The 12,224-nt window shown below is 56.9% G+C and overlaps 1 protein-coding gene across 2 annotated transcripts; it reads right to left on the reverse strand.

Moving 5' to 3' along the window:
* Positions 1 to 1,014: 1,014 nt before the first annotated feature.
* Positions 1,015 to 12,122, reverse strand: ETFB (electron transfer flavoprotein subunit beta). 2 transcript variants are annotated; one of them, XM_016125742.2, is made up of 6 exons: positions 11,972 to 12,122; positions 6,345 to 6,503; positions 6,031 to 6,189; positions 4,062 to 4,124; positions 2,083 to 2,241; positions 1,015 to 1,227 (listed from the first exon to the last, which is right to left on the reverse strand). In XM_016125742.2, the coding sequence occupies exons 1-6, from the start codon at positions 12,026 to 12,028 to the stop codon at positions 1,057 to 1,059; spliced, it is 768 nt and encodes a 255-aa protein (XP_015981228.1). In that variant the 5' UTR covers positions 12,029 to 12,122; the 3' UTR covers positions 1,015 to 1,056. The 2 variants fall into 2 exon arrangements, with proteins under 2 accessions (XP_015981228.1, XP_015981227.1); XM_016125741.2 differs by lacking the exon at positions 11,972 to 12,122 and adding an exon at positions 11,669 to 11,941.
* Positions 12,123 to 12,224: the final 102 nt, after the last annotated feature.

A 12,224-nucleotide genomic window follows, 5' to 3' on the forward strand; every position in this document is an offset into this window, starting at 1 on the left:
TTCCACTCCCTCCAGGGCCCCAGCTGCCATGCTGTGAGGAAGCTCAAGCAGCACCATGAAGAGGAGGCGTGGTCCTTGGTGGCCGGCAGCCAGCTAGAAACAACAGCTCCAGCAGCCTGCAGGCCACAGACTGAGCGCCTTGGATGTTGCCCCTCTGGCCCCACTTGAGGGGTGCTGCATGAAGGAGAGGCAAGCCATCTCTGCTGAGCCCTGCCCAAACTGCAGATTTATGGGTAAAATAAATGGCTGCTGGTTTAGGTCCTCGCGTGACAGATGACCAGATCGCAGGTATTGTCACCAACGTCACATGAAGAAATCCAGGCTCATAGCAGGGCGTTGTCAAAGGTCCCTGGACGCACAGACCGGCCAGGCTGGCATCTGCATGCTGGCCTTGGGATCCAGGCCCCAGGCCCTTAACCAGCCCACTAACTGTCCCTACTCCCGGCAACCACACAAGGGAATGAGCCCAGGGACACGAACTCACTCACCCCAGGTCCTGCGGCTTGTGCCAGTTAGGATCTGAAATCACTGAGTTCAACTCTGGGCCCCCCGGCTCTTTATCCCCATACTAGGTTTCGATGGTCTGTTGCTTGTCTATCCCTCCGACCAGAATCAAGAGCTTCCGGACTCCTGTCCCCTCAAGTCTCGGCAGGGGACTGGCACCCGGAGTCTCCAGCAAATGCTTTGCAAACGAAAGCCCTTCTCCTGTACCTCAATGACATTTGTCCTTCAGGTTCGCCTTCGATGCCACCCTGGGAAGTCTCTGACCCCACAGGGCAGGTCAGACGCCCACTGTGGGTTCCCAAGCACCCAGCCCGCCTGCTCCTACAGCACACAGCACCCCAACTCATGCCCACGTCCATCCCCTCTTTGACATGGAAGCTTCTCAAGCACTGGGACTGGAAATAACTCACCCAGCGTCACCCAGCAAAGGGCCTGGCACACAGGAAACTTAAATGAATGTTTGTTGAATGAATCAAAGAACGGTGTCCATGAAATGAGGTAACAGAGACAGACGTCAGGAGTCAGTTTTATTGCCAAGTTTCCTGGAGGGGCTCAGATCCTCCCAATCTCCCGCAGCTTGGCCACCAGGTCCTCCGTGGTCTCCACCTTGACGCCAGCTGTGCGCTGGGGCGGGTCCTCCACGCTGACCACAGAGAGCTTGGAGGTCAGGTCCACGCCCAGGTCCCCGGCCTTGAGCACCTCGATCTTCTTCTTCTTGGCTTTCTACACACGGGAAGTCCCAGCTCACAGGGCTGCCAAGAAGGCCGCAGCCCACCCTCTGGCAGCCCACAGCGGGGAGCACCACCTGCAAGGCTACGCCCATCGGCCACACCCTTCTGAGCCTACCCACTGGCCAGGACACGGGGACCTCTGACAAGGCCACACTGGGTGTGGATAATCCCTGTTGGCTGGGATTTCCTGGGAAGCTCTTCCATGTGGGAGTCCTGTCGTCAGCCAGCTTGGGAAGCTGAGCATTGGCTGGAATGACCAGCAAACTCATCTTCTGGCAGTAATAACTCTGTGCACTTTGGGCCAAGCTGACCACACGGAACTCTCCCTAACGGCTGAGATGACATATTGAATCCTCCCTATTGGCTGAGATGACACACATGACTCTCCCTATTGGCTGAGATAACACACGAACTCTCCCTATTGGCTGAGCTGACACAGAACCCACCCTGTTGGCTAAGATGCCACACTGAACTCTCCCTGTCGGCTGATGTGACCCAATAAATCCTCCTTATCTGGCTAGGATTACTCAATGAACTGTTCCCGTTGGTTGAACTGACCCTTTTTACAGTCCAGTGAAGCATTTATATTGGCTGAGATAAACGGCAAACCCATCCTTATGGCCAAAACAGCCGCCACAAACTATCATTATTGGTAGAAATTACCCAGTGAACCCTCTGTTAGCCAAAATGACCAGTGACCCTTCCTTAAAGCCAGATGTCCCTTGGATCCTGTCTCCTCCCATCTGACCACCAGGGAGGTACTGGGCCTGCAACACTCACTCACCTCCCAGGCCCTCAGTGACCTCCCCCAACCAGGCCCTCAGCCACCCATCTGCTGAGTCCTCACCATGATGTTGGGCAGTGTGGCATATCGGGGCTCGTTGAGCCGCAGGTCGGTGGTCACCACAGCGGGCAGCTTCAGGCGCAGGGTCTCCAGGCCTCCGTCAATCTCCCGCTCCACTTTCAACTTGTCCCCTTCCAGCGTTAACTGGGAGGCGAAGGTGCCCTGGGTGGGGACAGTGTGGGGGGAGTGGGCAGGTTAATTCAGGGCGGGCCAGTACCAAGGACACGCACGGGGGAGCAGATGAAAGACAGTGTGTCCGGCAAGGTGCCCTTCAGACACTGAGTTCGAAATAGGAGGAAGCCAGAGAAAGAAACTTCGAAAAACTAGAGGAGGGCATCTTCTCTCACTGGAGGCCAAGGTGTAGGGCCCAGCATCCCAAGCCCGCCTCCTGGGCCTCCCTTCTCTGGTCATCGTGAGCACGTACTGAGTACCGGGCGCCGTTCTGAGCAATCTAAACGCATTAGGGCATCCAATGCTCACAGGACCATCGGGAATGGCAGTATCCCCTCTTTACTGATGAAAAAAACTGAGGCAGACAGAGAGGCAAAGACACGTCCACTGCCACCCACAGCCGGCACAATTGGAAGCTAGCACCCTGGTTCTAGGCTCCATGTCATGCTGTCCCCTACCCACCATTTGTCCCCATGAGCTCCCTTCAAGGCCCCTCTGCTGGGTCCACAACAGCCTCATGTTTGACCTTCATCCTCACGTCCCCAGAGGCCCCATCTCCTTGGTTCAGTGCCTGCCCTCTGCCCAAGGCCCCTCATCCCTCGGTCCTGAATTATCATTTCCTGACGTGCCTACGCCCTCTTTGTCCAACCAGCCCACTCGCTCGTTCGCTTAGCTGCTGGACAAGTCTTTCAAGTCTTGGCTGGAACATCTCGCGAGTCCCAGTCTCCTCCGAATGCCCCGTGAGCTCTGGGGATACCCCGTGAACACGACCAACAAGGTCCCGGGTTTGGGGGCACTTGTTCTGGCGGGGAAGGCCACCCGTAACCAAGGAGAACGCACAGTTGCCACTGACCATGTGTGGCCCTCGAGCACGTGGAACACGGCTGGTGAGATCCATAATTTTTCATTTTATCTAATTATTTAAATTTAAAAACTGGTGAGACACATGGTCAGGATGGTGGGGATGGCTCCACGGCGTGCACTCCTATACCAAAGGTCACCAAACTGTACACCTTACATGTGTGCGGTTTCCTGAGGGTCAGTTATATCTCAATGAAGCTGTTTAAAAAGAAATGATCCTCAATGCAGTTTTTGGAAAACGTGTAAGCCTGTTTAGAACGACTTAAGTGTGTGAATCTACCTCTTCAACTGTGAATTTTAGGAATCTAAGCTAAGTATTCCTGATGGAAATTTGGCATCTGAATTGAGATACACCATTGACATAAAATACACACTGGATTTCAAAAATTTCATGCAAAAAGAATGTAAAATGGCTCAATTTTTATACTGATTATATGTTCAAATATTTTAGATATATTGAGTTAAATAGTAGATTATTAAATTTAATTTTACCTGTTTCTTTGTTCTTTTTTTTAAGTTTTAATTTAAAATTTCATGTCACGTGTGTGGCTTGCATTATTACTGGACTGGTATGGGCAGGGACTGGGGAAACTGGGATCTGGAAGGGACATGGGTATTTCACGGAAGGGAGGCGAAGAAGGCCTCCCTGGAGGGGCGATACCTGAGGGGTGTCTATTGGAAGGAGAGGGGTAAAAACCCTGGGTGACCTGTGGGAACCTTCTTCCAGGCTGCGGGAACAGCACGTACAAAGGCCCCGGGCAGGGGCGAGCTTGATAGGTTGGGGGCGGGGTATGGAGCATGTGACAGACTGGAGGAAGCCAGGGTCCCAGCTGGCAGCCCCCCCTTCCTGCATGCTGCAGCAACTTCCCTGCAGAAGGGTGGGGATGAGGGGGGACGCAGTCCATGCTCCCAGCCTCGGCCTCAGCGGGGGCTCCCCACTCCAGCCTCACCTGTGGCCAGTCCAGAAATCCGGCTGTCATCTGCCCTGTCTGGTTGCAGTCATCGTCGATGGCCTTAGTGGAAAGAGAGGGAGGACTGTGACGAGACTGTGACGATGCGGCTTTTCACACACCGTGGGGACCCCTGTCTGGAACAGGGGTTTGCAAACATTTCCTATCATGGCCCCAGATAGTGAACATCACCTGGTCTCTGTCACAGCAACCCACTCCGCCTGGTGCACCAGCAGCCATAGACAGCACACGTCTATGTGAACAAATTGAGGTGGTGCTGTGCCAATAAAACTTTATTTACAGACTCAGTGGTGGCCACAGACAGTTTCCTAACTCCTTGTCTAGAAGGATCCCATCCTTCACAGGAGCCCAGGGACGGGTAGTCACTCACCTGGGGCACACGAGAGCACCTGGTACCCCCAGTGCCAAATCTTTGCCCCATTTAAATATTCAAAGTGAATATACAGGGTTTGGGCCAATGGAAACGTTCTGTCCCCCAGCCCAGTGATTGGTTCAGACAGGCACATGACTCCAACTGGACCAATGAGGAGGCAGCCCTGGGAGTTTACCCGGGCCCTCGGGAAAGGCTCTTCTCTGTCCGCTGGGGCCTCTAAGCTGCTGGGATATGAGCCTGGAAATGCAGGGAGTGACGTCACGACAGGAGCAGGTTGCACAGCACATGGAACCTGGACCAAGCTACGCCTGTATCGTGTGTGCTAATAAGTTTGGGTTTTGGCTTCAGCCAGCTTGAGCTGTGATCCTGCCACTCAGGACGAAGTGCCCTGACCAGGCCACCCCTGGGCCAGTCCCTGACAGCCAGGACAGGCAGGACGGCAGAAGCCAAACCCATCGGCAGATGCGGGCCACTCCAGCAGCCGTGCCAGCAGCACTCGTGTCCTAGGAAGCTGGTGTAGACCTGGTCTTGGGCTCCACGCGGACCTGGCCTTCTCAGCCCGTCCTCTGGTGAGGCCTCTACCTCCCCTTCCTGTCCTGTGCTCTCACCACCCACTGTCAGGTCTATTTTCTACTGCCTGACTCAGACAGGACAGCCAGTGACCTACCGGCTCCTATGAGGGGTGGGGCCGGCCCTCTGGAACCCCATCTCTCCCCACGTCTCCCCCCACGGGGCCTCAGCCCTGCGTCTGAGCCTCTCGTGCCATCTCCGTACCATCTGACCTTCCTTAGCCTCCATCCCTGCCTCTCGGTTTCCCCTCTGAATTCTGCCTGTCTCCGGCTCTTCCCATGGCCCACCTGTGCCCCTCCCCTGGGGAGGGGGCACAAGGTCTGTCCTCAGAGGACTCGGTGGGAAGGCCACACCCACGGAAGGCTGGCCCTGGTCCACAATAGGGACCAATGGGATGCACGCCTGCCTTGGTCAGGATTGCTAGGAGCCAGGGAAGGCTCTAGTTGATACCTCACCCCAGTGCGCTGCTAGCCCCCAGACTCCTCCCCAAACTGCCAGCTCCAGCCTCTCCCCTCTCAGTCATGGTTTCCGCACCCACACACAGCACTCCCGCCCCTCCCCTGCTCACAGATTTCCTGGGTCCCCGTGCCCTCCACAAGCCCCAGGTCTCTGTGCAAGCCCCAAACCCACACAGTGTCCCCCACATCCTCTCGCCTGTTCTTCCAGACCCTGGCAGCGGCCCCGCCCCTAGCCCCGTCCCTCTAGTCACCTGTCCCTCCACTCTGTCCCTCTGTGCTGTTGCTGTCAGCCTTGGCCCCGGCCTCCTTTACCCCCACATGAACCCTCCTCAGGGCCCCTGTGGATTCACCGTCACCCGGCAGGACCACCAGCGACCCTGCCGTCCTGCTCCAACTCTCTAGCAGTGGGGCCAGCAGAGTTACAGGCTGCTCGGCCTGGGACATCCAGGGACATCGAGGGCCAGGGGAGAGCCCCCTGTGGTCACGCCCTACGGCTCAGCCCTGGGTGGGGACGGAGGCGGAGCGGGTGAGGGCCGGGCGCACCCACCTGCTTGCCCATCAACACCAGGTCCACCTTCTCCTTTTCCGCCAGCTTGGCTAGGACCCGGGCCACCTGCAGGGGACCCAGGCGGTCCGCCTCTGCAGCCGACACCTCCACGTGGATGCCTCGGTCTGCACCCATGGCCAGGGCCGTGCGGATGGTCTCCTGACAGGGAGAGAAGCGACTTGACTTGGCTTCTGGCCCCAGGGGGACCCAGGAGCCAGTCCCAGCCTCCTCCTCCGTCAGATCTAGGAGCTGGGCCCCGAGCCCCTTGGGGCCAGGAGCCCGGGCCCTGGCAGCCCCCGCGGGGCCCTGGGCACCTGGCACTGGGCGGGCCCACAGCTGACGGCGATGATCTCCTTCACCAGCTTCTTCTCCTTGAGCCGCACCGCCTCCTCCACGGCGATCTCGCAGAAGGGGTTCATGGAGTGCTTCACGCCGTCGGTGACCACACCTGTCTTGTCAGGCTTCACGCGGATCTGCCCAGCCAGGAGACAAGGGACAGGGGTCAGGGGGAGGGAGGCGACACCCTCGCACAGACGGGATGGGACCACGGGGCCCAGAGTGGGGCAGGGCCTTGTCTAGGGACAGAGCAGTCGGCATCATGGGCATCATGGGCGAGTGCCAAGGTTGTCATTCAGACGCTCCCCAAGCCCCAGCGACGCTCACCCCAACCCATCGCTGCGCCTCGGGCCTGCAAGGCTGCTTCTCACAGTTTTGTCATAAGCCACAGTGAGTAATACATTTATTCCACGACATTCCCAAGGGTATCGTACACATAACATGCCTACATGGAAATACAAACATCACTGTGACGCTGTGTGGCTGGGCGGACGCCCCCTCCCACCTGCATGGCACACACCAGGCCCTGGCGATGTCCTGCTGTTCCTCCACTGCCAGCCCTTGACATGGACTTCACAATCACGGCCACCACCCCCTTTGGAAAACACCAGCACCGAAGGCCTCCCTCTGCCGCACAGGCAAAGGTGGGGGGCCAGCGAAGCTTCCCTCTCACACTGCATCTTTACTGAGCCCCCACTGGGTCCTGGCCCTTAGCTGGGCAAGGCCACTCTGGATTCTTGGTGGAGAAAATCTGGAAAAACACCAGGAGTGGATGTGAGGAGACGGCTGGGCAGTGTGAGTCACTGGCAGAGAGATGGCATTGGCTCACAAAGCCGGGTGGAGAGGGCATGGATCGGGGGTCTCCGGAGGTGCCCGGAGGTGCAGCGGGCAGAACTTGGCGCTGGATGGGGTGCCAGGGGAGGCAGGAGGGGGAGTCAAGCAGACCGCGGCTTTCTGGTGGGCACTTGGCACAGCAGGGAGGGCGCCGGCTGCGCCCACGGCAGCCAGGCTGGCAGCCCGCGTGACCCGGCCAGGCCTCCTCTCTCTTCTCCCCTGTGGCTGTCAGCAAAGACTTGGCCAGAGCAGACCTGGGCAGCTGCAGGGCCCAGCTGAGGACACTACGACTCTCTCTCTATTTCCCTGAACGCTTCTCTCTGGGGCTGGTGCGTGTGGCTGTCCATCCTACCAGCTGGACAGGACAGAGACAGGGGTCTGGGGTTCAAACTGGGGTTCCCACTCAGTTCCCACTCCTGGACCGATACATTAAAAGAAGTAGGACGAGGGGGAGAAAGAGAAAAACAACTATCATTTTCTGTCATTATCATTATCCCATTTTAAAAGCCATTTTATCTCCAAAAAATAAGGCTCACATTTCAGAACTGATAAATTTACTCTCAAGAAACACAAAAACCACATGCTGAATCCACGTTTTTATACAAGAACCTGTGCTGGGCGCATTACATACTCCCCAGAATCCCCCAGACGCACCTCTGGCTTGGTCCCTTGCCTCCCTCCACCTTCCCTCAAGCACCCTATTTAAAATGCACCCCCCCAACTCTCCCTGCATCTGTTTAATCCTTCCTGTAGCACTGACCACTGCTGACTAATGACACACATTATACTTAAAATTTACAATCCATCTTCTCCCTGCTGGGATGTCACCCCGCCTCCCCTGAGGACATGGATTTGTTTCTATTTTGTTTGTGACTGTATCCCTAGCATAGTGTCTGGCACATAGCAGGTGCCTGGCACATAGTAGGTGCACAGTAAATACTTGTTGGTTGAATGAATGAGAACTTGCTCACGTTAGAACCTGCCCCTGTCCATCCAAACACTTAATCAACAACATAGCAACTAAAACGCAGGAGCCCTCTCTTTTAAATGAGAAAGTGGCCCCCATCACTATGCTGGTGAGCCGGGGGGCTGGTGGAGGGCCCCAAGCCTGACCCTTTTCTGGCAGGATGGGGGGCCCCAGAGTCCTGACTCTGAGGAGGAGGGGATGAGAACTGTCTGGCACCAAGCACACCCACCAGCTCACCTGCTCCCAGAGACCTTTTAAGCCTGAATTGATTTCCGGCTTCGAAAACACTGTTTAATTAAATTACATAAGTCAGGAAACAATGGTGGGTCTAAAAAATCAGTAACAGCCTCTCTCTCTTTTTGTTTAATAATGATGTTTTATAAATCGAAGAATATGATTCAGCAGGAAACACTCAGGCTTCCTCTCAAAGGGCAAGTATTGACACTCAGTAGAACTAGCCTGAGCTAGGCAGGCAATGCTCGGGGTTTTGTGTGCATTACGTCATTTAGCCGGAGGCTGGTTACTGCCGTCAACACCTTTGTCTGCCAGTGAAGGGACTGAAGCCTGAGCCCTAGTCTGTCTGGAGAAGCCACATGAGTGCTGTCCGGATGCCAAGCGCAGCCACAGAAGTAGGTGTGCTGGCCCTTGACCCCTTGCCCACCGTGTCGCAGTGGGTTTCTGGAAAGTGACTTCTGACAGCTTCCCCTGAGCCCCTGACACAGCTCAAGGACTCCTGTTTGGTGCCGTCCTCTAGACTTTCTGTCACGCACGTCACCGAGACTATGCTGGGGTTTGAGGTAGGGCACTGGGTGACCAGGACACAGAGTGACCAGGACAGCCAAGGCCAGATGGGAGACAGTGGCCAGCAAGCGATGATGCTGACAAGGCACTAGGTGGCAGTCAGCACTGAGACCATTTAACATGACACCTCGTGTGGGGCTGGCAGAGAAGATACATCCCCAAGGTGACACGTGTGACCTGAGTGATAAGGAGGTGCCAGACATGCCAAAAGCAGGAGGGGCGAGGGGGAGAGGGCAAAGCCATGTGTTCCCGGAACCAACAGGAGGCGTGGCTGGCCGGGGCGCCCCGAGAGGCAAACCGGCTTTCTGGGCCCCACAGAACCATCCCTTGGAGGGTTCTCCTTAGCAAAGGGAAGGTCATACCATGACACACAGCTGTTCCGGCCTCTCCTGGGCCTCGGGAGAAGCCCTGGACGCTAAGCTTCACCAGCCTCATGGAAAATGTGTCCTTGGCGGGAACTGGGTACACTGGGATACCAAGTAGTGCCTATTAATACCCTAGACATGCACACACACAGACAGCCAGATACCCAGACACACTTACACAAACACACCCAGACACATGGACACACACAGACATGGACAAACACTCAGACACACACACATACACACCCAGAGACATGGACACGCACAGGCACACACAGACACTCAGACACACACACACAAACACACCCACAGACATGGACACGCACATACAGACACTCAGACACACACACACACAAACACACCCACAGACATGGACACGCACATACAGACACTCAGACACACACACTTACACAGACACACCCAGAGACAGAGATACGGACACACATGGACACCCAGACACACACATACACAAACACACACGCAGACATGTGCAAGCACAAACACTCACACACACTTACACAAACACATCCAGAGACATGGACACAAACACACCCAGACACCCAGACACACAAACACACCCAGACACACACATTTACACAAACATACCCAGAGACACCCACACACACACACTGGGCAAAGCATCTGTTACGTTTTGAATAATGACTAAATAAACTCGCACTAGTATTACGACCCATAGTAACGACGTTTGCTGGGTGCCAGCCGGCATGTACCACGTGCCAGGCACGACTGCAAGAACGTATTTCATCTCCACCACAACCTAGCAGCGCAGGCACTATCTTCGTCGCCAACGCGTGGAGGAGGAAAACGAGGCTCCTAGTGGCTGGGCGACTCTGCCGAGGTTACACGGCAGGAAGCAGACCCAGGGCTGGGTCCATGCTCTGAACCAGACTAGCCCTGTGTCTGCTGAGACAGCAGTGACCACCCCAGGCAGGCTCTCCCCCTCGGGAGAAGCCCTGGACGCTAAGCTTCACCAGCCTCATGGCTCAAATCCCAAAAGGGGACACAGTGACCAGAGCAAGAAAGCGTAAATCACACCGTGGGTCACACTCTGAGAACAGTGTGGGGGAAATACAGTGGGGAGGCAGACGGGGACCACGGGGCTGTGGTTTTAAGCAAGTGGCCAGGGAAGACCTCACAGAGGTGACATTTGAGCAAAGACTAGAAGGAGGTGGGTAGAGCCAGTATGCCCTGAAAAGGAGCTGCCAGCCGGTTAGGGTGTGTGTGTGTCGGGGGCGGGGGAGGGGGGGAGGCGGTGGTGACATCTGGGTAAACAGGATCCCAGCCCAGGGGAGGCAGAGATGGGAAAGGCAAGCCCAGGGGGCTGGAGGAGCACCGAGACATACCAAGGTAACCTGAGGGATGGAGGGCTTCCTGGAGGAGGTGATGCGGGAGAATCACTATACTTTGACACAACAACAGGTCGGAGTTAGGCAAGACCAGGGAGGGATAAGAAGCAGAAGTAGAAGGGTGACGCGGGAAGGGCGCCCAGGCAGAAGGTACGGCAGGGACCAGGTCCCAAGGCAAGAAGTAGCCTCTGCCAGGAAGGTCCAAGTAGTTGGAACTACGGAAGCACAAAGGGCAAGGATCAAGGGAACGCAGAGGGCTGACCGAGGCCGGATCATGAAGGGTCTCGAACACCAGGCTGGGGGGTAAGGCTTTGCCCGGAGGGGCTAGGGAGCCATGGAGGTCTCTGAGCATGGAGGTCTCTGAGCAGGGCCAGCTCCAGGGAGACCCCTGATGGTTCAGGGGCTGGGAAAGTGGGGCAAGAGTCCAGCTGGGCGGAGACGGGCCTGAACTGCTGCGGCGGTGAGAATGCAGAAGAGAAAACAGTGCAGAGACAGAGGGGGCAGGAGGGACGGGCTGAGAGCTGATGGGCTGTGACAGGTGTGGGAAGGAGTGGTACCCGGGTCCAGCTTGGTAATTAGGTAGGTGGTCGCGTCTGAATAATTGATTTGTTCAGACACTCCAGTGAGACAAGATGCAGTGCTGGGGGCCCGGAGCGCTGTGGGAGGGGCAGGCAGTACACATGCTGGGAAGGGACAGGAGCTGACACGAGGACACATTCACTCTTCCACCCGTGTGCCCGGCCCTGTGCTGGGCGACGCAGAGCTGAGTCGCACGTGGGCCTGCTTGGTGGGGGAGATGGACGTGACCCCAGACATCTCAGGCCAGGGCCCAGGGCTGGGGCTGGACTAGGCCCAAGAAAGACCCAGGGGCTACAGAGCCCAAAGGAAAAGAGCCAGGAACCGGCAGCATTGGGTCCCTGGACCCCAAGGGGGGAATATCCCAAGAGGCCTGGCGGCAACACCCCTACCGTGTACGGCCAGAGCCTGATGAGGCCGAGAAACACTGAAAGTAGTTCGTCCTGCACGCTGTTATTAAGGCAGTGACTCCAGAACCGGGGAAACAGGGTCATAACCCCAAAGGGGCCGGGTTTAGTGAGCAGCGACCGGATGTCTGAACCTCAGTCCTTGTTCTTTGCCCTCAGGTGTGACTTTGACTTTTGGGATAAGAGCGGCAGAGGTCAGAGGTTATGAGAAGATTCCCCCCACGCCATAAGGTGCACGCTCGTGACCCCGGAAGCACACAGTCGAGGGGCACAGGGGGACCCGATCACCTTCACGGCGAAGTCGATGACCCTCTTGACAGCCACGAGCGCACGCAGCTCCGCCATCTTCCTGCCGCGGCCACCTGCAGGGTCCGGACGCCCTGTCCCTGCCCTCAGCCCACCGGGTCCAGCCGCCCCCGCCCCTGCCCTATTCCGCGCCTGCGCTCCGAATCGCCAGCCAATCAACGGCCGCAGGGCCCGCCTCCGCCCGAGAGGGGACCAATCGGAAGGCAGGAGGGAGGGGCGTGGCCAGCGCGGCGGG

The sequence above is a fragment of the Rousettus aegyptiacus genome, unplaced genomic scaffold, assembly GCF_014176215.1.
Source record: "Rousettus aegyptiacus isolate mRouAeg1 unplaced genomic scaffold, mRouAeg1.p scaffold_m13_p_14, whole genome shotgun sequence".
Lineage (NCBI taxonomy): Eukaryota > Metazoa > Chordata > Mammalia > Chiroptera > Pteropodidae > Rousettus > Rousettus aegyptiacus.

Coding starts and splice junctions, on each gene's coding strand:
- ETFB (XM_016125741.2), bottom strand. CDS start 11,770: ATGACCCTGTTTCCCCGGTTCTGGAGTCACTGCCTTAATAACAGCGTG. Junction 6,190..6,344: donor GTGGGCCCGCCCAGTGCCAG/GTGCCCAGGGCC, acceptor TCTCCCTGTCAG/GAGACCATCCGCACGGCCCT. Junction 2,242..4,061: donor GATTTCTGGACTGGCCACAG/GTGAGGCTGGAG, acceptor GTCCCCACCCAG/GGCACCTTCGCCTCCCAGTT.